The sequence below is a fragment of the Rhinoderma darwinii genome, chromosome 8, assembly GCF_050947455.1.
Source record: "Rhinoderma darwinii isolate aRhiDar2 chromosome 8, aRhiDar2.hap1, whole genome shotgun sequence".
NCBI classification, from domain to species: domain Eukaryota; kingdom Metazoa; phylum Chordata; class Amphibia; order Anura; family Rhinodermatidae; genus Rhinoderma; species Rhinoderma darwinii.
In genome coordinates, this window is record NC_134694.1 from 3615171 (window position 1) to 3640457 (window position 25287).

The 25287-nt window shown below is 50.9% G+C and overlaps 1 protein-coding gene across 1 annotated transcript in view; it reads left to right on the forward strand.

Annotated features, from left to right (window-relative positions):
* The first annotated feature begins 220 nt into the window (after positions 1-220).
* The window catches only part of FUBP3 (far upstream element binding protein 3), a 58282-nt gene continuing 33215 nt past the window's right edge, over positions 221-25287 (forward strand). The window contains exons 1-12 of the mRNA XM_075834651.1: positions 221-409; positions 4311-4416; positions 12737-12770; positions 14193-14242; positions 15753-15824; positions 15976-16033; positions 17007-17169; positions 18328-18426; positions 19619-19720; positions 20218-20320; positions 20918-21018; positions 21380-21518. Coding sequence (XP_075690766.1) covers positions 320-409; positions 4311-4416; positions 12737-12770; positions 14193-14242; positions 15753-15824; positions 15976-16033; positions 17007-17169; positions 18328-18426; positions 19619-19720; positions 20218-20320; positions 20918-21018; positions 21380-21518 — 1117 coding nt within the window. The 5' untranslated portion in view covers positions 221-319. The remainder of the gene's footprint in view (positions 410-4310; positions 4417-12736; positions 12771-14192; positions 14243-15752; positions 15825-15975; positions 16034-17006; positions 17170-18327; positions 18427-19618; positions 19721-20217; positions 20321-20917; positions 21019-21379; positions 21519-25287) is intronic.

Here is a 25287-nt window from a genome sequence, read left to right on the forward strand (position 1 = left end):
TTTTTTTTTTTTAATAAATAAGGGGAGGGGGCGGACGCCTCTTGATTATAGACTGCGGGTCCCCAGCCCCCCCTCGCTTTTGATAGACCCTGACGCTCACATGTCTCTAGCGGCTACTTCCGCCCTGTAACAGCCTCGTTTTGAGTCAAGGTGACGTCATCGTGAAACTTCTGTACTCGTTTCTGCGCAGTGCCCCAGTGTAGATGACATAGTTCCGGCGGAAGTAGTTTGCACTGTCGACTTCCGTTTCCGGGTCCCCGGGCGCAGTGAGTGAGGTCGGTGTAGCGGCGGCGGCCTCCTCCTGTGGGTGGCGGGTACCATGGCGGAGCTGGTGCAGGGACAGAGCGCGGCTCCAGGGGGGATCAAGTCCGAGGCATTGGCGGACGCGCTGCACCACCGGGTCCGGCAGGTGAGGCCGGCCGCATATGGGAAGGGAACAGGCCGCAGCTCATTCCTGGGGGAGGGGGGATGGGATCTCGGCTCTTAGGACGGGCGAGGGGGGCACCAGGGAGCCAGTTTACGGGCCCTGGTCACTTTCTCCTCCGGCGCGATAGTGAGCGGGAGGTCCGAGGCCTAGGCCCAGCCCCATCCACCACCTGTCACCCAGCGCCTGGGCCGCAGAGCTGACACTCATGGCTGTTATACCCCTCCTCCCAGAATGCACCACTCATCTCCTGCTAACTTATATACAACTTTGCGTGGATGACCTGCGCGTCCCCGGCTCCGGCAGATGTTACCCTTGGAGGACTACAACCCTCATCATGCCTCCCAGGGTGGCGCATGCTGGTGTTTGTAGTTCCACACCATCATCTTGTCCTCTGATGCGCCCTACAGAATGAGTTTTTAACCATTTGTGGAACTACAAGGCCGAGCATCCTGTCCTGCTGCCACAGTCACATGACCCCCTCCATGTCTAGGCCTTGTCTGCAGAGCTCACACTCTAGCCTTGCCCCGCTCTGAACCTCTCACAATCTTCCTTTTAGGGATGCAGGTTCTCTGACAACTACAGTCCTCAGCATGTCTCCCGGGGTAGTGCATGCTGGGATTTGTAGTCTGGTGAGCGATCAATTAAAGAACTACAGGTCCCAGCACACCATTCTTGAGATCTTATATTAACCCCACTTCCTTTCTGGGTCTGTTTATTTTCTAACCTTTGGCTCTCTGGCTGGGGTGGAACTACAACTCCCAGTATGCCCTGAAAGTCTTTGGATGTCAGGACATGCTGGGAGTTGTAGTTCCACCCTAGTTATACCGCTTTTCCTGAGATCTGATAATGTTCCCCATTCTCGGTAGTGACTGTCACTCTGTCTGTCTAACAAATAAAGTTTTACATTTCAACATCTGTCTTTCACCTTAGTCTCGTGTAGTCGGAGCGGTGCAGCGGTCGATCCCAATATCCTGTATAATAAGCACCGAACACGTCGCGGTCCTGCCAGGTCGTTAACTAGTCGTTGGCTGTGACTGATCAGAATAAGTGATAAAAAAATAATCTCCAGTAAATATGAATTCTAAAACTTTATTTGAGTGCTCCCCTGTGACATCTGATATTGGGAAAGCTGGGTGACCGCCTTGCGTAGTGACAGTGACTGCCCGCCCCCTCTCTGTCACACCATGGGGGCTATAAGAAGCATCACCCACCCTTTGCCATTTTTGTTCGCTTCGTGCAGTGATCTCCGTCTGTTGCAAAACTACATCTCCCAGTAGACTCCAACAGCCTTCAGTCTGCTGGGAGTTGTAGTTTTGCAATAGTTGGAGATCACTGGGCTGGAGAATAGCGGCGGACGAGAAAAATTAATAAAATACAATTTCCTAATTCCCTGGTATCGCCCCTCCCCCGTTCCTCAGCTCCTCTCTTAGGCCACATAATCACGGTTCGGGCCGGCCGCGGATAGTCCTCCGCATTTGCGGACAGTCCTCCTATTATAAAGTATCGGAGCACGGTCCGTAAAATAGAAAAAATAGGACTTGTCTTATTTTTTACGGAAGGTTTCTACGGCACCCGCACCCTCGTATATACACAGGAAGGCGTCCGTCAGCCATGGAAATGAATGTGTCTGTAATTACCGACAAAATCTACTGTCGTGTGCACGGGGCTTTACCCAGACCACAGTCGGCCATGTTTTTATGGATCCACCTCATTTATTTATTTCTGTTACTTATATAGCGCCAACGTATTCCGCAGCGCTGTACAGAGGTCCACTCTAACTGTCCCCAGTGGGACTCGCAATCTGTTCCCCATCCGTGCGTGATTTGTTACATTATTGATCGGTACTGATACTTTGTTGCAGTTGTTTAGTGGTAACAATAGTGACTGCTCTGAGCCGTACCGCTTGTCGTCAGCTGCTGATCTCCTGTGGTTGTCCCGCTCCGGTCTATACTGGCTGTTACTCTACGATAATCCTACAATGAAGCCGCCATATTGGGGTGCATCCCACTCTAGTAAAGTTCGCTTCAGCCGCCCGTCCGCCCCTCTTTGGGTACATGTATAGCAGTGGTGAGTGGCCTGGCCGCCGCCTGTATACAAAGATAACGGATGTACTGGTATATAGGATCTGATGATCGCCGGGGCCCTATAGTGTTGTCACCCATCCCCATTTCACTGTCTGCCCCCCTCAGGTACCCCATTAGAATTCATAACCATCCATTGTTTTCAGTAGACGCCTGATGCCCCTTATAGTTTGTGATCGCCCTCAGATTTCCGCACTTGTGACCTGATCTATAGGGGATTAGCGGTGGGTTCGGGGGTAGGGCAGAGCCGCTTCACAGCGATTCCCAGTGATCGTCGCACGTTTAGGTCCAGGCTGGAGATTAGGTGATGAATGTTTGAGATGTTAACCCCCCCCCCCCCCCCCCGGGGTCAGAAGTTGAGAGGACGTAGTACGAGAGCTGAAGACCTGAGCAATCAAACAAAAATTGGTTGCTATGGAAGTGCTGCTTGACAACCTCTTGTGAAGGGTTTGGTTGTTAGGAAGTGTATTCCTTAGTAACCGGACTGTCAGACAGGCCTCGGAGGTGCAGCACAGAAGCTGGAGGACGGATTTGCAGGATCTCGGGCCGGTGTTACTAATCAGATTATTCCAAAAGTCAATGTAAAAGCCGAACAAGGTGTAAATTAGTTGTTTTAATATTAATTTATTTCTTTTTTTGTTTGTTTTTTAACCTGCATTTAAACACACAAGCCTAGACTGTATATAACCTGCAGCGCACATCTCTCCTCTGTCCTGAAAGTTTGTTACAATGTATCAGTGCAGGTCACATGTATCAATCTGGAGTTCTGACCGTTCAGATCAGAGAGAAATAATCAAGAATGTTCCTACTCACTGACAGCAAGTAGAGATCTGGAATTTAGACGCCGTCTGTTTTGAAGTTGCGTTTTCGTTTACTTAGGACTGACGATCCTTTTAATAAGCTTAGATGATGTGTTCGGGTAGAACATGCTGTGTGTATATATATATATATATATAGTGTGCCCGGCGTATACTGTCTGCAGCCGCAATGTGCCACCTTGTATCCCAGACCGTCTCTTTTCAGGCTCTCGGCATGTTCTGCGCTCTCATTACTGAGGTTTAGAACGTTCCACGTAAAATATAATGTCGCATCAAGAAATATAATCCAGAAATGTCCATAATTTCCTCATAATCCCCAGAAAACTGCAACTCCCAGCATGCCCTGACCGCTAAAGACTTTATTATTCCAGCTAAAGGCTGCCAGGCATGCTGGGAGTTGTAGTCTTACAGCAGCTGATGTGCTCTGAATGTTGCCGTCCTCGGACATCTGGCTATTTAGTGGTCGTGATCGCGCCACACTAAATCCTCCGCTTAATTAATTTTTTCCCTGTGCGTCTCTTCTGCGTCTTATTCCGTGTTCTGTACAGCGTCTGCGGTTTGTTGTCGGTTCCTCGCCGGCAGCTCTGTGCGTCGGCTGCTCGTCCGGACTTGGTGACTGGGATGTGACTCCAAGGTCACACGAGGATTAAGTCTGAGAGCCGACTAGAGATGCTTTATATCCCCTGCGGTCACATTGGCGTTCTCCGACCCACGTGGAATAAACACTACAACTTGTCAATCATCGTCCTCGGCGCCCCTCCCCCTCCCGTAGCAACCTCTGTACTGGAGCTCGGCCCCGGGGACCCCCTCAGAGGTCGGCCTATCAGATCTGTGTACTAATCCACTGATATCGACTGGTCACCAGCTATAGAGCTTCCTGTAGTCGCCTCGTGGGTCTTAACCCTTTCCGCTCTGCCCATATCCTCATTCTTACGGCCAATGGATGTCGTCCGTTCATTTCTAAGTTTTCAGTTTCTCTTTCAGATCGCTTCTAAAATTGATGGGATCCCACACTTGAATAATTCCGGACCACTCGTGGACCCTTCGCTGTATGGATATGGCATCCAGAAAAGACCGCTCGATGATGGAGGTAGCCACAATTTTCCGTCCTGCGTTGATTTTTTTTTAGAATGTTTTCTATCATTAGACGCTGTTCACACTGTAGTGGATGGGGATTTATAAGCCGCCGCGTGCTCTGGGGGTCCTGGCGTCCTCATATTAAGATTGTTTTATTCTCTGCCAGTGGTTGCAGATCCCACATAGACGTTTATTAAAGGGGTTATATGACTACAGCGTGCGTAACCCATTAGTGCCTACATGGGTGCAGCTATAGAGGGAGCAGTCGCACCCAGGCCTTGGTGCCTGAGGGGGTCCAAACGCCTCTCTGCCACATAAGTAGACCCCAGTATTATAAATGGTAGATGGGGAGTTTCAAGTTACACCTCTGAGATTCTGGGGGGGCTGCAGGATCAACAATTATTATCCACAGGATAGGTCTAAACGCTGGAGGTCCCCACTTAGAATTTGGGTCCCGAACCCCCGTTCCACCTTAATATTTGCCCGCAGTGATGAGGAGCTTGTATGGAGCGGTGAGGGGGAACGGTGGGTTCAGGACCCCTGCTCCCGCCAGCAGTGGTGCCCCCCAGAGATCAGACAATCATCACGTTTCCTGTGACCGTTCTGGGAATACCCCTCCTTTGATGTGACGGGACCAGCGTGTGTTCGACCTTCCTGTATAGGAGGGGTTAAGAAGCCCCTGTGACTCCGGAGGACCCGGTCGAGTCCCTTTTAATCATTGTGAATCCCATTGATTTCCGTGTAATTTCATTGAGTGTTCCGCACCAGGTCCCCCCGCTGATTTCTGGTCCCAGCAGCGAGACCCCCAATGATCAATGAGCCGTCTGGAGCCAGCATGCTACAAAGCGGGGGGTGTCCAGTATACAGCATGGCGCGGATGGTTGTGTAGTGTCGCTGCGCCAGATTTATTTTCGCTTCCATTTATCGTATAGGGTGGGGCCCGCTATTAGAGGATTGATATGATAGATGATTTGTATCCTTTGAGCTGCGTACGCTGAACGGCCGATGCTCCGAGCGAGCGGAGGGGAACTACAGACCTGCAGAGGGGAGATGGCCTGTGTAGTCGTGAAAGGCTCGTCCAGTCTCATGGAAATAAACCTTCGTCATTGGAAAATGAAAAGTTCTGCAACTTTCTGCTTGCTTTCAGTGAATGGAAACATACTTGTGTTCAAACCATGTTCAGTGTAGGATTCCCTCAGCTTTAAGGACTATTAGGTCAGGTTGTGTGTTCAGCCTCCGGGTAATAACCAGAATGTTCCCAATGACCGCAAGCAGAGATCTTGAAAATGGTGAGTAATTGAAATTCACAGGGGGAGATAAATCAGATGTGGTGCAAAGGAAAAGGGGAGCAGTTGCTTCTGACGTTCAGCCGATCCCGGCTTTCAATGTTTCAAAGGGTCTCTGAAAAATAAGAGGTAGAATCTGATTGGTTGCCGGGGACAACTTCTGCACTTCTTCCTTTGCACCAGTTTTGGTAAATCTCTGACGTCTGTTCGATAATTACTAAACTTCATTCTAAAAGGAGTTCAGTTTATAGAAGGATCACTCAGCGCCCGCAGCCAATCAGAAGTGGTTGAAAGGATCAGGGGCGGTACTTGGCAGGCACTATAAGGCCTAGTTCACACAGAGGTTTTTGGCGCTGTGTTTGAAGTAGAAACGCGCCAAAAAATGGCCGAAAATGCCTCCCATTGATTTCAATGGGAGGCGGAGGCGGTTTTCCCGCGAGCAGAGAAAAAACGCTCGCCGGGAAAAGTCGTGCCCTTTCTACAGTCGTGGCGTTTCCGTCTCTGACCTCCCATTGAGATCAATGGGAGGCAGAGAAAACGCCCTTTGCGACGGTTTTTGCCCGTGGCGCTCAATGGGCGTGGTGGAAAAACGCGGCAAGTGTTCCGCCTTCAGGTCAAAATCTGATTTTTCGCCTGCAAAAAACGCATTGTGAACAGGGCCTAAGCCTCCTTGTCAGAGACTCCGATCAATGTCTGTGGGACTGACAGACGTCTCTGAGCGCTGCACTTTGCGGTTTGTCTGCCCCATAGACATAATGCTCGTCCGTTCAAGGTTCTCCTCGCGGCGGTCGTGCAGTAAGAAGGATAGAGGGGCTCGTGGCCCCCGTGGTAGTGATCGGTGGCTCCTCCAGTAATCAGACATTTATCACCTTTCCTGTGGATAGGAGATAATTGTCCTTTCTTGAAATACTCCTCCTAAGGGTGGGCCCACACCAAAGTGCCGGAGAGGTGCTGGGTTCACCCCCATTCAGCAGAGCGGAGGAGTCACATGACCCGATTGTCCGGACTCCTTTTGAAAAACTGTCTAAAATGCCAGATGTGCAGGAAGTGTCTACTGGCGCTTCAGAAGGCCGTGGAGAACCCGGCGCTGAGATATAGGGTGCTGTTTGGCGGCGCGCTCACATTGGACAGTTGTCGAGACTAACAAAATTGAGCTGCCCTCCAACTCTGTAAACAGCTCCTATGTCTCAGCTTCCTGCACCCCAGGGGGTAGGGGAGATATTAGTCACTTTGTGAAAGTCGCCGTAGACCCCGGAATTGTTGTCATTTGAAATTTTCATATGATGAGAAGTTTTATCTGTTGCTCCATCTTCTCCAGCAACTCCACGTTTGTGAACAGGATTGGGATAAATGTCTGCTTTATACAATAAACAGCGCCTCTCCTGTCCACAGGTTGTGTGAGGTCATTGCAACTTGGATTCTTCAATTGGGCTTAGTTGTATAGTTGTAGTACCAGACTCCTCCCACGGACGGGTGTGGCGCTGTTTCCACAGCCATGTTTTCTAATCCTGGCCAGTTTTATGAAAATAAAGCTTCATCTTTGCTGTCAGTGAATGGGAACATTCTTTTTTACATTCAGAGGCTGCAAACCAGTACAGACCTTAGGGCCTGTTCACATCAGCGTTCGGTTTCCGTTGATGGCTTCTGTCAGAGCTTTCCAGCGGAGGAACCACGGCTTCCCTTTACCATTCATTTCAATGGTGACGCTTCCGTTGCTAATGGTTTCCATTTGTCTCCGCTCCGTAAGGTTTCCGTTTTTTTTTTTTGTTGCCAGGAAACAATAGCGCAATCAACTGGAAACCAAACGCTGGTGTGAACAGAGCCTAATCCCTCACAGCTGAGAAGTGGATACACATGTATCGGTCTGGACAATGCTCTACTGCGGACTGATACATTGTAGCAAAGTACCAGAGACTTGTGCAGCTGCTGCTGATGTGTTCAGCTCACAGAGCATTGCCTGGACTTCTCCGCTCTGAATGTAAACTAGTGTTCTCGTTCACTGACAGCAAACCACTTTCTTGAAAATGGTGAGATATTGAAACCCAAACTACCGTATTTTTCGGGCTATAAGACGCCCCCGGGTTTTAGACAACAGAAAATAGGAAAATATTTTATATTTCACAACTTTTACAAAGAAACTATTGGTTAAAAAAAAAAAATTTGTTCGGTTTCACCGCATTCTGAGAGGCAGAACTTTTATATTTTGCCATCGTTTGCGCGGTGGGAGGGCTTATTTTTGCGGGACGAGATGCAGTTTTTATTGGCACCATTTTTTGGTACGTACGTTTTTTTTATCACTTTTTAGCGCTTCGGTGACCAAAAAACAACAATTCCGGGGTTTTAAATTTATTTATTCACCGTGCGAGTCAAATAATGCCTTATTGTAGTAGTTCGGACTTTTACGGACGCAGCAACAACAATTTTTTTTATTTTTGACCTTGTGCTTGGGGAAAAATGGGTAAAGGTTATTTTTTTTAACTTTTAATATTTTTTTTACAATTCATCTAATTTTTTATTTATTTTTATTTTTGTACACATTTTATTAGTTTCCCAGCGATCATTAGATCTCCGGCACAATGCACTGCAATACAGGGATGCATTACGGAAACCGTGTAACTCACTGCGCTGTTTCCGTAACTGCTATTCAGTTGTATGCGAGTAACAGCGTAGCTCAGCCAGTTACACCGTTTCCGTAACTCGAGCCTGTGCGCCGTTTCCGTAACTCGAGCCTGCGCGCCGTTTCCGTAACTCGAGCCTGCGCGCCGTTTCCGTAACTCGAGCCTGCGCGCAGTTTCCGTAACTCGAGCCTGTGCGCCGTTTCCGTAACGCGAGCCTGTGCGCCGTTTCCGTAACGCGAGCCTGTGCGCCGTTTCCGTAACGCGAGCCTGTGCGCCGTTTCCGTAACGCGAGCCTGTGCGCCGTTTCCGTAACGCGAGCCTGTGCGCCGTTTCCGTAACGCGAGCCTGTGCGCCGTTTCCGTAACGCGAGCCTGCGCGCCGTTTCCGTAAAGCGAGCCTGCGCGCCGTTTCCGTAAAGCGAGCCTGCGCGCCGTTTCCGTAAAGCGAGCCTGCGCGCCGTTTCCGTAAAGCGAGCCTGCGCGCCGTTTCCGTAAAGCGAGCCTGCGCGCCGTTTCCGTAACGCGAGCCGTTTCCGTAGCTCCCGACCACCTAACCAGGATGTGGCCGGGAGACGGCGGAGCGGGTAAGATAGAGCGGGGTTTAGGGGGCCTTGTTCTAGAGACCGGTGCAGGTACCAGAGGTGGGAGCCGCATCTATCTGACATTTATGACGTATCCTGTTAATGTCCTTCATCGGAAGATCCCTATAAATGCCGCGGTTGCTATTGACCATGGCATTTAACTAGTTAAATGGCCAGGAGCAGCGCCATCGCTGTTCCTGGCCGTTAGAGCAGCGTGACAGCTGACACCTGCAGTGTATGGAGCGGGCGCTCCGCTCCAAACATCATCCCCTCCACGCTCCATGAAGTGCCGGCACATCGTGGGTCGGGAAGGGGTTAAGTAAGAAGCGGTCAGGGAGCCCGGCGCTGCCGGGTATAAGACGCAGGGACTTATTAGCCAGATTTATTCTTACTAAAAACTGCGTCTTCCAGTGCGAAAAATCCGGTATATTATAAGGCTGTAGGATTGTTCATGTAAGGAGCTGAAGCTTTATTTACATTATCCTACAAACTCCTTCTAAAAATCCCCCACCGCTGGTCTGAATGTTCTGCTGCTGCCCTGATTCCTGGGAGATGTAGTTTAGAGCCCCGGGAGTGTTCCGCGTCTCTTGGCCGCTTCTCTCCACACGGTTTGCTCCTTGTTGACTCCTCTTTATCTCGGCGTATAAATACCATCTGCCGTGTCATCTGATCGGCTGCTTGGAGTTGTGGGTTTACACAGCCGCGTTGCACTGGGAACGTGTCAGAGCGCGAGGCACGAGGGCCGCGGGTGCAGGAGTCGAGGAACAGCTGCTGGACCCCGCAGTATAAATAACCACGTTTATCAGGAGCAGCGGAGGCCGGGGCGAGGTGGAGGGACCTGCGGGTTCAGAGCTGGGGCTGGAAACATTGCTGTCGAATAGCCGTCATCACAGCTGTAATCACCCAGCTTTTCCAGGTCCCTGCTCACTTCCTCACCAGTCCTTCAATACAGAAACGTAACATATACGGTCGATTCGGGGTTTTAGGAAAGTTGGGCGTAACGTGAGATTTTCATAAAATACATGTGACCTATAACGTGGCGTAAACCGCTGCAGGTGTCCAATCACACGGAGCTGACAGGTTATTTATATACCGGGGAGTTGCCATTTATGCAGTTGCCTGTCCTGTCGAGCTCATATCCATGTTTCGTTGACTCGTGCAGGGGGGGGGGGGTCTTTGACTCCATATTGTTTTAGTATATTATTAAGCTTGTCCAGTCCGATGGAGATAAAGCTTCGTCATCGTATAATGAAATGTTCTGGAACTCTCCAATATACTTTTGTGTTATAACCAGAGGCTGAAAACTCATCCTGACCGAACATCTCACAGCTGAGGGTTTGTTACAATTCATTGCAGTGTAGACACTCCCTTGTGAACTAATAAATGATACATTTCACCTGCACTGATACATTGTAACAAACTATCAAACAGACTACACATCAGCTGTGTGAGCAGGACTAGACGGGTTTTCAGGCTCTTGGGTGTAAACTGCAATGTGCACATTCACTGACAGCCAGCAGCGATCTTGAGAATGAAAATAATTTCCACGTCCTGTGTGCTCTGTTCTACCTCGCATCTTTCTCTCTGTAATAAACTTGGTTGTGGTCACGTGTCGGGCTGGACAGTCGCATTCTCCCGGTATAAGCCGCAGTCGGGACAGTCGCATTCTCTCGGTAGAAGCCGCAGTCGGGACAGTCGCATTCTCTCGGTAGAAGCCGCAGTCGGGACCGTCGCATTCTCTCGGTATAAGCCGCAGTCGGGACCGTCGCATTCTCTCGGTATAAGCCGCAGTCGGGACCGTCGCATTCTCTCGGTATAAGCCGCAGTCGGGACCGTCGCATTCTCTCGGTATAAGCCGCAGTCGGGACCGTCGCATTCTCTCGGTATAAGCCGCAGTCGGGACCGTCGCATTCTCTCGGTATAAGCCGCAGTCGGGACAGTCGCATTGTCTCGGTAGAAGCCGCAGTCGGGACAGTCGCATTGTCTCGGTAGAAGCCGCAGTCGGGACAGTCGCATTGTCTCGGTAGAAGCCGCAGTCGGGACAGTCGCATTGTCTCGGTAGAAGCCGCAGTCGGGACAGTCTCATTGTCTCGGTAGAAGCCGCAGTCGGGACAGTCGCATTGTCTCGGTAGAAGCCGCAGTCGGGACAGTCGCATTGTCTCGGTAGAAGCCGCAGTCGGGACAGTCGCATTGTCTCGGTAGAAGCCGCAGTCGGGACAGTCGCATTGTCTCGGTATAAGCCGCAGTCGGGACAGTCGCATTGTCTCGGTATAAGCCGCAGTCGGGACAGTCGCATTGTCTCGGTATAAGCCGCAGTCGGGACAGTCGCATTCTCTCGGTAGAAGCCGCAGTCGGGACAGTCGCATTCTCTCGGTAGAAGCCGCAGTCGGGACAGTCGCATTCTCTCGGTAGAAGCCGCAGTCGGGACAGTCGCATTGTCTCGGTAGAAGCCGCAGTCGGGACAGTCGCATTGTCTCGGTAGAAGCCGCAGTCGGGACAGTCGCATTGTCTCGGTAGAAGCCGCAGTCGGGACAGTCGCATTGTCTCGGCATAAGCCGCAGTCGGGACAGTCGCATTGTCTCGGTAGAAGCCGCAGTCGGGACAGTCGCATTGTCTCGGTAGAAGCCGCAGTCGGGACAGTCGCATTGTCTCGGTAGAAGCCGCAGTCGGGACAGTCGCATTGTCTCGGTAGAAGCCGCAGTCGGGACAGTCGCATTCTCTCGGTAGAAGCCGCAGTCGGGACAGTCGCATTGTCTCGGTAGAAGCCGCAGTCGGGACAGTCGCATTGTCTCGGTAGAAGCCGCAGTCGGGACAGTCGCATTGTCTCGGTAGAAGCCGCAGTCGGGACAGTCGCATTGTCTCGGTAGAAGCCGCAGTCGGGACAGTCGCATTCTCTCGGTAGAAGCCGCAGTCGGGACAGTCGCATTCTCTCGGTAGAAGCCGCAGTCGGGACAGTCGCATTGTCTCGGTAGAAGCCGCAGTCGGGACAGTCGCATTGTTTCGGTAGAAGCCGCAGTCGGGACAGTCGCATTCTCTCGGTAGAAGCCGCAGTCGGGACAGTCGCATTCTCTCGGTAGAAGCCGCAGTCGGGACAGTCGCATTGTCTCGGTAGAAGCCGCAGTCGGGACAGTCGCATTGTCTCGGTAGAAGCCGCAGTCGGGACAGTCGCATTGTCTCGGTAGAAGCCGCAGTCGGGACAGTCGCATTGTCTCGGTAGAAGCCGCAGTCGGGACAGTCGCATTGTCTCGGTAGAAGCCGCAGTCGGGACAGTCGCATTCTCTCGGTATAAGCCGCAGTCGGGACAGTCGCATTCTCTCGGTATAAGCCGCAGTCGGGACAGTCGCATTCTCTCGGTATAAGCCGCAGTCGGGACAGTCGCACCTGTTGTCCTGGCCGGGGAGAATCATCCTGGAAATGGGAAGACCCTCAGAGCTCCCAGCGGACGCGTTCGTGTCCAGAGAGCAGGAGCCGCGCTTGTTACGTATCGATCAGCGTTTACACGAGCATACATATGTCCCGGCCGCGCTAATGTGGACACGATCCGCTCACTCTTTACATCATTTTTAATTTGGTGGCCAGTGGGGAGGATTTAAAGATTTTTTTTTTCTTTTTATGAGGGTCTTCCTGACCCCTCCTCCGGGTATGAAAGCTTACGATCAATGTCACAGCTCTCGTCCAGCTGGTTCATACGATTTATAGACTGGTCATCCCCCCCTCCCCCACCCATTCCATAATGTATTCATGTCCGAGCCCCCTCCCCCGCTCCCATACGGACAGTGACATGAACTTGGCTTCTCTTTAAGGAATACTTCTGATTATTTTTCTGCTTTTGTCTCGTTTTTCCCACAGTTGGTAACCAGCTCGGGGCCCTCGTACATCAAAGGTAAGCCCCGCCGGCTCCGTTTTATGATCTATTGATCGGATACTAATTGTGTATTGATCTGCCATCTGTACTCCAGTATGAGAGCGGCGAGTAGATGGAGACGTCGGATAATGTCCAGCGTTTACAGAAATGAGGGGGGGAGGGGGAGTCGATAAAATATAATCATAAATCAAAAAACTTTACTCTGACCGGGGTCCTGCTGGCCGAGGGGCCACGCTCCGTCATATCAGGAAAGTGACATATGTTCTACATTAGTGACGTGTGATGTGTACGTGAGGGCCCGGGACTCTCCAGAGGGCCGGAGAAGAACCATCCAATAGCGTCGTGCGCCCAATATGGCCGACTCGGTGTGTTATCTAATGAGCAGCTCTTCCTTATTTGCTAATGTCTTAGTACCTGTAGGGGGCGCTATGTACAGGTGAAGGGAGAATGCAGCCCCTCCTCCGTAGGCCGCAGCAGTCACCGGGGGGTTATATACGACCTGAACCTTCACATTTAAGAGCGCATCGTGCTTCTAGACGGGGGATCACCATCAAAATCACCATAATTGAACGGTTTAGGACACACCCCTTTTCCATGCCACGCCCCCTATTTGCATGTTACGCCATTGAATTAATATTTATACCCTAATTCTAGAGAGAAGGGATAGAATAGTAGGGGGATGGGCTGGTTACCCCTCAATATCCCAGTTATGTCCCCGGGGGATGGGCTGGTTACCCCTCAATATCCCAGTTATGTCCCCGGGGGATGGGCTGGTTACCCCTCAATATCCCAGTTATGTCCCCGGGGGATGGGCTGGTTACCCCTCAATATCCCAGTTATGTCCCCGGGGGATGGGCTGGTTACCCCTCAATATCCCAGTTATGTCCCCGGGGGCTGGGCTGGTTACCCCTCAATATCCCAGTTATGTCCCCGGGGGATGGGCTGGTTACCCCTCAATATCCCAGTTATGTCCCCGGGGGCTGGGCTGGTTACCCCTCAATATCCCAGTTATGTCCCCGGGGGATGGGCTGGTTACCCCTCAATATCCCAGTTATGTCCCCGGGGGATGGGCTGGTTACCCCTCAATATCCCAGTTATGTCCCCGGGGGATGGGCTGGTTACCCCTCAATATCCCAGTTATGTCCCCGGGGGATGGGCTGGTTACCCCTCAATATCCCAGTTATGTCCCCGGGGGATGGGCTGGTTACCCCTCAATATCCCAGTTATGTCCCCGGGGGATGGGCTGGTTACCCCTCAATATCCCAGTTATGTCCCCGGGGGATGGGCTGGTTACCCCTCAATATCCCAGTTATGTCCCCGGGGGATGGGCTGGTTACCCCTCAATATCCCAGTTATGTCCCCGGGGGATGGGCTGGTTACCCCTCAATATCCCAGTTATGTCCCCGGGGGATGGTACTGACGTGTTTTGTCTTTTTCCAGGACTGTGATGACAGAAGAATTTAAAGTGCCTGACAAGATGGTGGGATTCAGTAAGTTCTCCGCTCCACAACTTCTGTATTAAAGGGTAACTAAAGTTTGGACACGTCAGAAGGTTTGATCGGTGGGGGTCCGAGCACTGAGACCCCCACCGATCGCTAAAAAGTAGCGTCAGAAGAGCTGGGGTGAGCGCTGAGCCGCTGAGTTTCTGGTGGGCAGTCCTCGAGGCGGTGTACGGGCTCACAGACTTTCTATTGAGCCCGTATACCGCTCCCCCGAGCACTTCTGCCGCTTCATTTAGCGATTGTGGGGGGGGGTCTCAGTGCTCGGACCCCCACCGATCAAAACTTCTGACGTGTCACTATGTCGTGTCCAAAGTTTTTTAAAACTTGAATTACACTTTAATTATAATGATAAATGCAGAAGCTGATCTGTCATTCAGGGGTCTGGGAAAGCTGTGTGACACCCCCGGTGTGAGCTGGCATGGACACCATCTTGTCGGTCACCCAGCTTTCCCAGATACAGAGAGAACTAAGAATTGTCCGAATGGAGTCTTTACTTTCCTGGCAGACGAGGACGGGTTTAGATTTCTGGGTTTCCCATTAAAGAGGCTCTGTCACCAGATTTTGCAACCCCTATCTGCTATTGCCTGTGATCGGCGCTGCAATGTAGATTACAGTAACGTTTTTATTTTTAAAAAACGAGCATTTTTGGCCAAGTTATGACCATTTTTGTAGTTATGCAAATGAGGCTTGCAAAAGTACAACTGGGCGTGTTTAAAAGTAAAAGTCCAAGTGGGCGTGTATTATGTGCGTACATCGGGGCGTGTTTAATACTTTTACTAGCTGGGCGTTCTGATGAGAAGTATCATCCACTTCTCTTCACAACGCCCAGCTTCTGGCAGTGCAGACACAGCCGTGTTCTCCAGAGATCACGCTGTGTCGTCACTCACAGGTCCTGCATCGTGTCAGACGACCGAGGTCGGCACCAGAGGCTACAGATGATTCTGCAGCAGCATCAGCAGGTAAGTAGCTACATGGACTTACCTGCTAACGCCGATGCTGCTGCAGAATCATCTGTAGCCTCTGGTGCTGATGTGTCCTCGCTCGTCTGACACGATGCAGGACCTGTGAGTGACGTCACAGCGTGATCTGGCAGAAGCTGTGCGTTGTGAAGAGAAGTGGATGTTACTTCTCATCAGAACACCCAGCTAGTAAAAGTAGTAAAAACGCCCCGATGTACGCACATAATACACACCCCGATGTACGCACATAATACACGCCCACTTGGACTTTTACTTTTAAACACACCCACTTGGACTTTTGCAAGCCTCATTTGCATAACTACAAAAATGGTCATAACTTGGCCAAAAATGCTCGTTTTTTTAAAAATAAAAACGTTACTCTTCTCTACATTGCAGCGCCGATCACAGCCAATAGCAGATAGGGGTTGCAAAATCTGGTGACAGAGCCTCTTTAAAGGGGAAATGACTTGTCTGGGACTCTGGCTGCGCGGCGTTGTGGGTTCTGTGGATAACTGGGTCCTTTTTATTTTTTTCTCTAGTTATCGGACGGGGAGGGGAACAGATTTCAAGAATCCAAACAGAATCGGGATGTAAGATTCAGATTGCGCCAGGTAAATATCTCTATATTGGTGCGAGGCGGCTTATACAGAGCGCAGCTACAACACCCAGAATGCAACGCATCAGCAGCAAAATACCATTTGTATAGTGTGTGTATGTGTGTGTGTATATATATATGCATTATTTTTTTTTCTTATTTTGCAGATAGCGGAGGAATGCCTGAGAGACCCTGCGTCCTTACCGGAGCCCCGGAGAGCATTGAGTAAGCCCCCCCCCCCCCCCCCAATAATAATACCCGGCCCCCAGTACTAGTAGCCGCTTCCCTTTGTGCCAGGAGACGATTGTATTGCACTGCGGCGCTGCTCAGTATAATCTGGCTGAAATCTCGATTCCCCTCCCCCGCTCTCTACAATCTCCTTCCACAATTGCTGCGCTTCTTTCTTTTTCGCTTGGCGAGCCGACACAAAAGTGGGTGAAGGTGTCACAGCAGGCGGAGGTGGTGCCGGGCGCGGGTTTTCTTCTTCGTGCGCCCCATCACATACAGATAACTGGTTTCACTGCACCCCAACAAGTCCCCCGAGTTTTAGGGCGTTTCAGTGGCCCCCTCATTCACGCCGCGCCGCTGTGACCGCTGAACCGGAATAAGTGTTATTGACAACTGCACATTACACAGCGAGCGCTGGAGGTTCTGCTTTGTTGTGATTTTGTTTCTCTGAAGATACGGCCGTTACTGTGCAGGGAAATCATCGGGGCGGCCGCCGCTCTTTAACCCCTTCCCATCTGCTCGCCACTAAACTGAAATGTGGATGCTCTGCAATATGGAGTCTAATGACATTTATCTAGAACTGTCCCTTTAAGTATTCTGCACCGCGGGTTTATTGCGCCGCCGTCGTCTGATGTCACTTTCTACCGCGCGGCCTTATAGTTCACCATCGTATGACGACAGAACCTTCCTCTGACGTTCATATTGATCCATATCTATTAAGAGGGGTCCATATGGATCTATAGGAACCACGCTGACAATGAACCGCTCCGCTGCCACATACCCGCGGGTGCCGCACCGAGTATATTACTATTGAGACCTCAGGGGGGGGGGGTAGCAGCGCCCACCCTGTATATCACTATTGAGACCTCGGGGGGGTGGCAGCGCCCACCCAGTATATCACTATTGAGACCTCGGGGGGAGTCTTTGGTTAATACCTGTCATGACCTCCATTATTACCGTGTTCCTACAGGCAGGCGAAGCGTCTCCTGAGTCAGATCGTGGAACGCTGCCGGAACGGGCCCGGTTTCCATAACGACATGGATGGAAACAGCACCGTGCAGGAAATCCTCATCCCCGCTTCCAAAGTTGGCCTGGTCATCGGCAAAGGAGGGGAAACCATCAAACAGCTGCAGGTAAGAGTCCCGGCGCTGTGTGGGTTAACACTTAGGCCTACCACCATCATCCCCCCCCCCCCCCCCAGTCCTGCACCGTTCTGCTAATAGTTTTGCGCCGCGGCAGGAAGGAGTGTGTGATTAGGCTCAGCGTGGCGCCGGCTTTGTAGGACGTTCATTTGCAGGAGTTCAGCGCCGCTAATTATCACTTTAATTCCCGCAACTCCAGAACCTTAAAAATGGATATATAATAATAATAATAAAAAAATTCATTTTCTTAATTCTTTAAATTCTATTTTGATTGTTTTCTTCTGTTTTATTAAAAAAATAAAATAACGCGGCGTTTTACACTCGTGGATTTAAATGCCGGCGCGCTGAGTGGCGTTAATCGCCGGTTACAGTTACGTAATGGGCATTGTGGGAAATAAGCCTCGGCCGTCAGTCACGCGCTCAGGTGACGGGCAGCGCAAATGTCACCGCCTGAAGGGTGTTCAGCGAGGAGGGGCTGGAGAATTGAGCGCGTGATTGCGACAAATGTCATGTAAAAAAATATTTCCACTCGGTATCCATGAGAAGGTTGACATAGAACATATTACGGATGACCGCGCGGTCATGGCCGACTATATTCGTGCGCCATTTCGCCATTGTAATAGTGAGAGGCCGACTTAAATTTTTTATCGGAGACCCCCCCGATGGATCGCAGACCTAGGGTGAAACGGCGCCGCTCTTCTCCATGGCGGGTATTCAATTGCGTTGGCTGAGCTGTAATACCAGACACGACCCATAGGCCAGGGTGGCGCTGTTTCTTTTTAAGAAAGCAGATCCATTCTCATACAACCCCTCCTTACAATTACTTACAAGCAATACGTAGTTCATCCTGAGCCTCCTGGTTCATGAACATAATGCCCAAGCCTGACCCGTACACCGGCAGAGTAATAGGGGAGCGGGCGGAGGAAGAGCATGAAGTGTATATGACATTAGAGGTTTCTATTGTATTACGGGCATGTGAATAGCTGAGTGACAGCCTCTGTGGTCAGTAATGGCGGTCATTAGTTGTCGCCGCTGAGCCCACGCGGAGCGGGCGGCTGTAATGCGATGATCCACGTCAGTAACCGGAGCCGCTGGGCTGGTTTTAGGTTCGTGCGTTTTCATTAATATCCTTTTGATCTGTTTCCGCAGGAGAGAACCGGCGTTAAAATGATCATGATTCAAGACGGCCCGTTACCAACCGGCGCTGACAAACCTCTCCGGATCACGGGAGACCCGTTCAAAGTGCAGGTACAGAGGGAAAAAAGCCCAGGTCCATTGACCACTGTGCCAGGAGCTGCTTTGCAACCGATTATTGTCCCCCCTTGGGGTGAGAAAAACACTTTAGCGCAGACTAGCGGGGGCTCTAAATAGAATAATAAAGTAGAGCATGTTTATAAGGACTCCATCCCCACGGGAATAAAGTTGTCAGCGGAGTATGGAGTCATGTGAGCGCTGAAAATTACTGCCCGGGTGCTCCAATATTGTTATGTGCTGTGGAGGGTTATATCGCCCGCATGGTCCCCGACACCGCGGCATTTCTATACACCGCCCTGCCCCCCCCCCCCACTGTTCTGCATCCACGGCCATTTATATGTAATTCAGATACTGTGCAGCAAGAGGGAAATGGGCTCGATGGAAAGTAGATTATTAAAGAAACACGGACGCCTTTGTGTCATCACCCCCCCCATTATAGTTAATTATAAAACCTGTTAGTTTGCGCACAAAGTACAAGTGGTGGGGGAGGGGAGTTCAAGAATAAAAGAGTAGCTTCATAGAAGCTGTGAGGGCTGATCGTTTTGCTCGGGAATAACTCAGGACAGATTGTCCAGAATAAGAAAAACATGGCAGCTTCCAAAAACAGCGCCACCCCTGTCCACAGGTTGTGAGAGGTATTGCAGCTCAATTCAATGGAGCTTCGCTGCGGTACCAGACGCAACCCATGGTCAGGGAGGGCGCTGTTTATGGAAGAAAGCAGCCGTGATTTTGTAATCCTGGAACAATCTCTTTAAAACATCCCTTCCGTGAACTTGACTCGAAACTTGAATATGAGGGAAAGGATATGCCCCCCCCCCCCCACCTATCCCGGAACAGTGAAGGTCCCACCGTACAGCTTCCTGTAGCTCAACTTCATGGATCCTACATGTCCGCACCCCAGTGTGAGAATCCGGCATACAGCAGCCAAATCTCATCGTCCTGGACCCCTCAGAGCGGCACTTGGGGGCAGGGCTGGTCAGAGAGAACCGCGGTAGGTCCGGGCATTAGACACTTGAAGGTGGTTTGAATAGGACTGTAATGGGCGTGCTCAAACCTTACAGCCAAAGTCAGGCCCTTTATACATCACGGCTGAGGCCAGAGACCCCGCGGACCCCCCTCCTGGGACGGCTCCGTCGTTTTGCACTCGTGAACCTTCGCTTTATATTTTCTCCTTATTGTATTGCAGCAAGCGAGAGATCTGGTCCTTGAAATCATCCGGGAAAAGGACGTGGCTGACTTCAGAGGGGTGCGCAGTGACCTGAGCTCCAGGATGGGGGGCAGCGTCGAGGTAAGGGCCTCCATAGCTACATCTTAAAGGGACAGTCCTGTAAAAAGTTAGGCAGTTTCCTATTGTTAGGCTATTTAATGAATGAGGTTTTAGGCCCGGTCCTGTGTTCCTGGCTCTAATAGGGGACAAACTTACAATCTGAAATGATTGAGAAAAATGTGTGGCGACCAAAGACAACTCTCCGTTTATCGGGGTGAGGTATCGGTCTATGGGCACCTTCCGTTTTTCTGATCACTGTGTGGACCGGTTGGTGAGATCTCCTGTGTGGCCATTTTTACTGTGGACTGTGTATGATTGAGCAGCACTCCACAGCACGTCTACCCAGCTGTACTGATACTACAACTCCCAGCATGCCTTCTGCCGTGAAATGTGCTTGGAGTTCTAGTTTCACAACAGGTAGAGAGTCGGAGGTTGCAGAATAATGAATCCGCGCGGAGACGGCCGAGCTCTGGCGCCGTATTCTTCAATCCTGTCCCTTCTTTCCTCATCTTCTCCAGGTCTCGGTACCAAGGTTCGCGGTAGGAATTGTAATCGGTAGAAACGGCGAAATGATCAAGAAGATTCAGAATGATGCCGGCGTAAGAATTCAATTCAAACCAGGTTTGTACATTTTAGATCATCCTGACCCCCTCCCCCTCCCTATCCTTGTCATGTGGTGACCAGTAGCCGTACCTCCCCTCAAAATGGGCCTGGACAATTGCCTGCATGGTGCCCTTTAAATCTTAAAGGGGCTTTTCCAGTCTTGAGTAAATAAAGTTTCATCAGATGTAATAAACAAATTGAATTTGTTTAGACTACAACTCCCAGCATTACCTCTGGCTATCCGGACATGCTGAGAGTTGTAGTTACACCACAGACTGGACGCCACTGCTGTATAATGCTTGTCGTCTTGTGAATGGCGCTGTATTGTCGGTGACGCTGCAGTGTTTAATAAGCCAGTACTCTGCGTCCTCTTCCATCTTGCCGGTCTCTTTGAAAAACCGTGGTGAATGATTATGGAAGGGGTTAACGCGACTCCGACACCTCGTAGTTTCCAGCGGGTGATTCTTGCAGGAGCTCGTGGTTTTCCGGATGAGCAGGCAGAGGGCTGGCGTTCGCTGCTGTCGGTTTCGGATACGCTGCCGCCATGTGACTGACGCACCGCTGCACGACCGCTGGGGATAAATCGTTTGCTTTGGTTGTGTTTCCCTCCTGCAGATGACGGAATCAGCCCTGAGCGAGTGGCGCAAGTAATGGGCCTCCCCGACCGGTGTCAGCACGCGGCGCACATCATCAATGAGCTGATCCTGACGGCACAGGTGAGACCGCAGACATGACGCGTGGCTATGGGGGGGGGGATCACCTGCGTGGGCTGTCATGTGGACGGCCAATGTAAAGCCCCTGTAATAAGAGGAGCGGCTGTGAGATCAGTCACACATGGATTTGTCATATCCCTCGTGGTCTATAGTGTTCATGGTGGTGGGAAGCTTCCAGCAATGACGGGGGTGCCCCTCCTTAAAGGGCCAGACGTTCTAAATGACTGATGTCTGATATGCATGAAGAATGAGGTCGCTCATTTGCATATAGGGCAAGTGAAAGCGTTACGTGGCTCTGACCCCATCGTGGCGTTTATTATCTTTATCCCGAATTATTTCACTTTTTTTCTCCAACTTTCTGCAGGAACGGGATGGTTTCGGGAGTCTGACCATGACGCGGGGAAAAGGGCGCACTCGAAGCGAATGGAATTATTGTTCAGGAGGCATGCAAGAGATCACGTACACCGTGCCGGCAGACAAATGTGGACTCGTCATAGGCAAAGGTACCGCGGCGGCTGCCCACAAATGTTGTGTTTTCCGCGGTTTGGTTTAGTTTACGTTTTCACACAATGAACCAGATCAGGTCTGAGGTGATGAGGCTGGGGATGCTGTACAGGAATCTTAAAGGGACACTAACACGGTCTTTGTTGCATTCGGCTAATGGTCTATTGTTCCCTGGTATCTGCCATTACGAGTGTAGCGCAATAAACGTGAGGACATTGTTTCGCCGGCATTGCGTTGCGCTGGTTGAAGCGAGTCTTGCTTTGAACTAATTTAGGCAAATTGACGGTAGCCAACGTGGCCGCCACTACAGAATTGTTTCCTAAGCAGATTTGCCATTTAGGAGTCTGGGAAAGCTGGGTGACCATCACTGCGGAGCCTCTAATGTGGGACATACTGGATGTATCACTGCATTACAAGGCGGACTTACCATTCAGGTGCCTGGATAAGCTGGGTGACAACCCCTGAGGGATCTGTTACTTGCCCATATTAGCGGTCACCCAGCTTTCCCAGGAACCTCTCTTGTATTTACTTGCGGGTTTTCGTCATTTTCCGCCCCCTTATTTGTTGTATTTCGGCGTCCGCTCTGTTTTGTGTGCGGTTCCGCAGTGTTCTAAGCTCGCAGCGTCCGTAAATCTCGTGTTCTTCCTCCGCTGGTGAAGCGTGGCTGTGTAATTAGATTATAATCGCACAATGATTAGCAGCCTGGGCACTTAAGTATATTTAGAAGCAATTTGCTTACCCAGCCTGCCCTCTTCCCCTGCTGGAAAATATGGCTGGCGTGTCGGGTTCAGTAAAGCGCTGCGCGGTTAATGTCTTGTACAGAGTGTTCATATAGCGCACGTTTATACCGCGCCGCGAAGCTTTAATGGACTCTGACAGCGCGGCAGGTTTTATTCCTTTATTTTTTGTCCGACACGTATGGGGTGACGCTTGGCATTATGCCAGCCATTCCTAGTCTAATTTTGGGATTATTTGCCAGGTCTACTTTTTGCGATATAGCAATTTAACCTCTGAAGCGCTGGAAAATTCCAGAGCGCTGCTATGTAACAACCATGGAAGGCCTGTGCTTCACCATAGAAGACTTAAAGGGGTCGTCTATTATTAAGATAACATGGCTGCCGCCTTCCACAAACAGCGCCACCCCTATCCACAGGTTGCATGTGATATTGCAGCTTAGCCCCATTCATTTGAATGGATATGAGATGCAATACCAGACATGGCCAGGTGTGGTGCTGTTTCGGAAATAAAGCAGCAATGTTTTTCCGGATCATGGGCAACACCAAAGTGAATGCAAATATTATGGCGTTGCACTTTGAGCAATTCTCTATTACAGAAGTAATCCCTGCAGGACTGAAGGGGTTAATTTGACCCCTTAGCTGCCTTGTATAGTCCTGGTACGCTGCGGATGTACAGTGAAGATCCCCAGAAGTTGAGGACTTCGGGCGCCGATTACGCCATTTGCAATGTATCGGGCGACATCCGCGCCGTATTTCGTGACGTGTTTTCTGCAGCGTGTGGATTCAGCCCTCAGGCGGCTGCTCTGACCCTGGATTATTTCTCCTAGTGTAATGGCAGATCATGCGATGCCTTGTACCGAGAGGAGGATGTGGGCTCATGGGAGTTGTAGTTCTCGGGGGGGGGGGTTGTAGTTTTCGGGGAGTTGTAGTTCTGGGGGGGGGGTGTAGTTTTCGGGGGGGTTGTAGTTCTCGGGGGGTTGTAGTTCTCGGGGGGTTGTAGTTCTCGGGGGGTTGTAGTTCTCGGGGGGTTGTAGTTCTCGGGGGGTTGTAGTTCTCGGGGAGTTGTAGTTCTCGGGGGGTTGTAGTTCTCGGGGGGTTGTAGTTCTCGGGGGGGTTGTAGTTCTCGGGGGGGGGGTGTAGTTCTCGGGGGGGGGGTGTAGTTTTCGGGGGGGGGTGTAGTTTTCGGGGGGGGTGTAGTTTTCGGGGGGGGTGTAGTTCTCGGGGGGGTTGTAGTTCTCGGGGGGGGGTGTAGTTCTCGGGGGGGGGGGTTGTAGTTCTCGGGGGGGGGTGTAGTTTTCGGTGGCGGGGTGTAGTTTTCGGGGGGGGGTGTAGTTTTCGGGGGGGGGTGTAGTTCTCGGGGGGGGGGGGGTGTAGTTCTCGGGGGGGGGGTGTAGTTCTCGGGGGGGTTGTAGTTCTCGGGGGGGGTGTAGTTCTCGGGGGGGGGGGGGGTTGTAGTTCTCGGGGGGGGGGTGTAGTTTTCGGGGGGGGTGTAGTTCTCGGGGGGGGGGTGTAGTTCTCGGGGGGGGGGGGGTTGTAGTTCTCGGGGGGGGGGTTGTAGTTCTCGGGGGGGGGGGTTGTAGTTCTCGGGGGGGGGGTTGTAGTTCTCGGGGGGGGGGGGTTGTAGTTCTCGGGGGGGGGGGTTGTAGTTCTCGGGGGGGGGGGGTTGTAGTTTTCGGGGGGGTTGTAGTTTTCGGGGGGGTTGTAGTTTTCGGGGGGGTTGTAGTTTTCGGGGGGGTTGTAGTTTTCGGGGGGGTTGTAGTTTTCGGGGGGGTTGTAGTTTTCGGGGGGGTTGTAGTTTTCGGGGGGGTTGTAGTTCTCGGGGGGTTGCAGTTGCAGGTCTTTACATCCTGGTTTATATGGGACGTTCTCAGCAGTGTTGGTATGTCGGAGGCAGAGGCTCTCGATGTGGGCACAGAACAGGCCGACCCCTCCCCCATCACCTTCCCATTTCCATGATAAACAGTGTCAGTGAAGTCCGGGCCCCGGGCCTGTCCACTCCCTTTTAGCCGCTGTGATTAATTGCTTTACAATTTGCCACCCGCTGGGGGGCCCCGGATTCCCTCATCTCCTTTTACCATCGCTGTCCCTGCAAATAGAAAAGGGGGGGGGGGGGGGCTGCATTGAAAGCCTCCCAGACCCACAGGGCGCACACTGGGCAGAGCTCCGCTGACCACCATGGCATCGGGCATCAGCCGGCATTATATAGAAAACGCAGCACCCTGGCCCCCTCCTCCCAGATAAGACCAGTCTATTATACCGCACCATCCGATCTATAGCGCACGGCGCGCGCACGTTATCACAGCGCAGGGGGAGGGGAGCGCACAGAAGTCTAAACTATCTTCTAATGAGAAGTTCTGCAACTTTCTAATCTGTTTTGTATTTCAATTCCTCGCTATTAACCAGTTCAGGTCCGGGCTATTTTGCGCCTTCAGGACCAGACACCGTTTAGCCATTTTTAGCACGCGTTCGTTAAACGGCTATAACTTTTTTATTTGTTGGGCTAACGACGTGATTTTTGCGACGTTTTTTCCGTAGACAATGCAGGTTTCTTTTTTTTTATCGTTTTTATACACATCCTTTTTTGCTATTTTAGAATTTTTATTCATAAAGTTAGAAAATAATAGTAAAAAAATAAGCTTTTTTACGTTTCAGTTTTTTTTTTGGTAATAACATAGATTTACCCTAAAATAGACCTCTTATTTGTGATCGTCATTGTCTACCGTCAATTTAAATATATTACATGTCTATATTAGGGTAATTGGGTCCGGGCTAGCGTTACCACAATGATTGGCGGGGGGGGGGGGGACGTTTTTTTTTGGGGGGTGGGTATTTTATGTGTATTTATTATTATTTTTTTTTGCACTTTATTATTTTTTTATTACTATGGTCTGTCCCTCAAAGGTCAGAAAAGACTTTTGGGGAACTTTATATATATATATATATTTTTTTTTCTTTCTTTCACACCATGTTTTTCCCCTGTAACTGGAGCTGCACAGCAGGGAAATCAGCCCTCTCATAGTGACGATTGTCA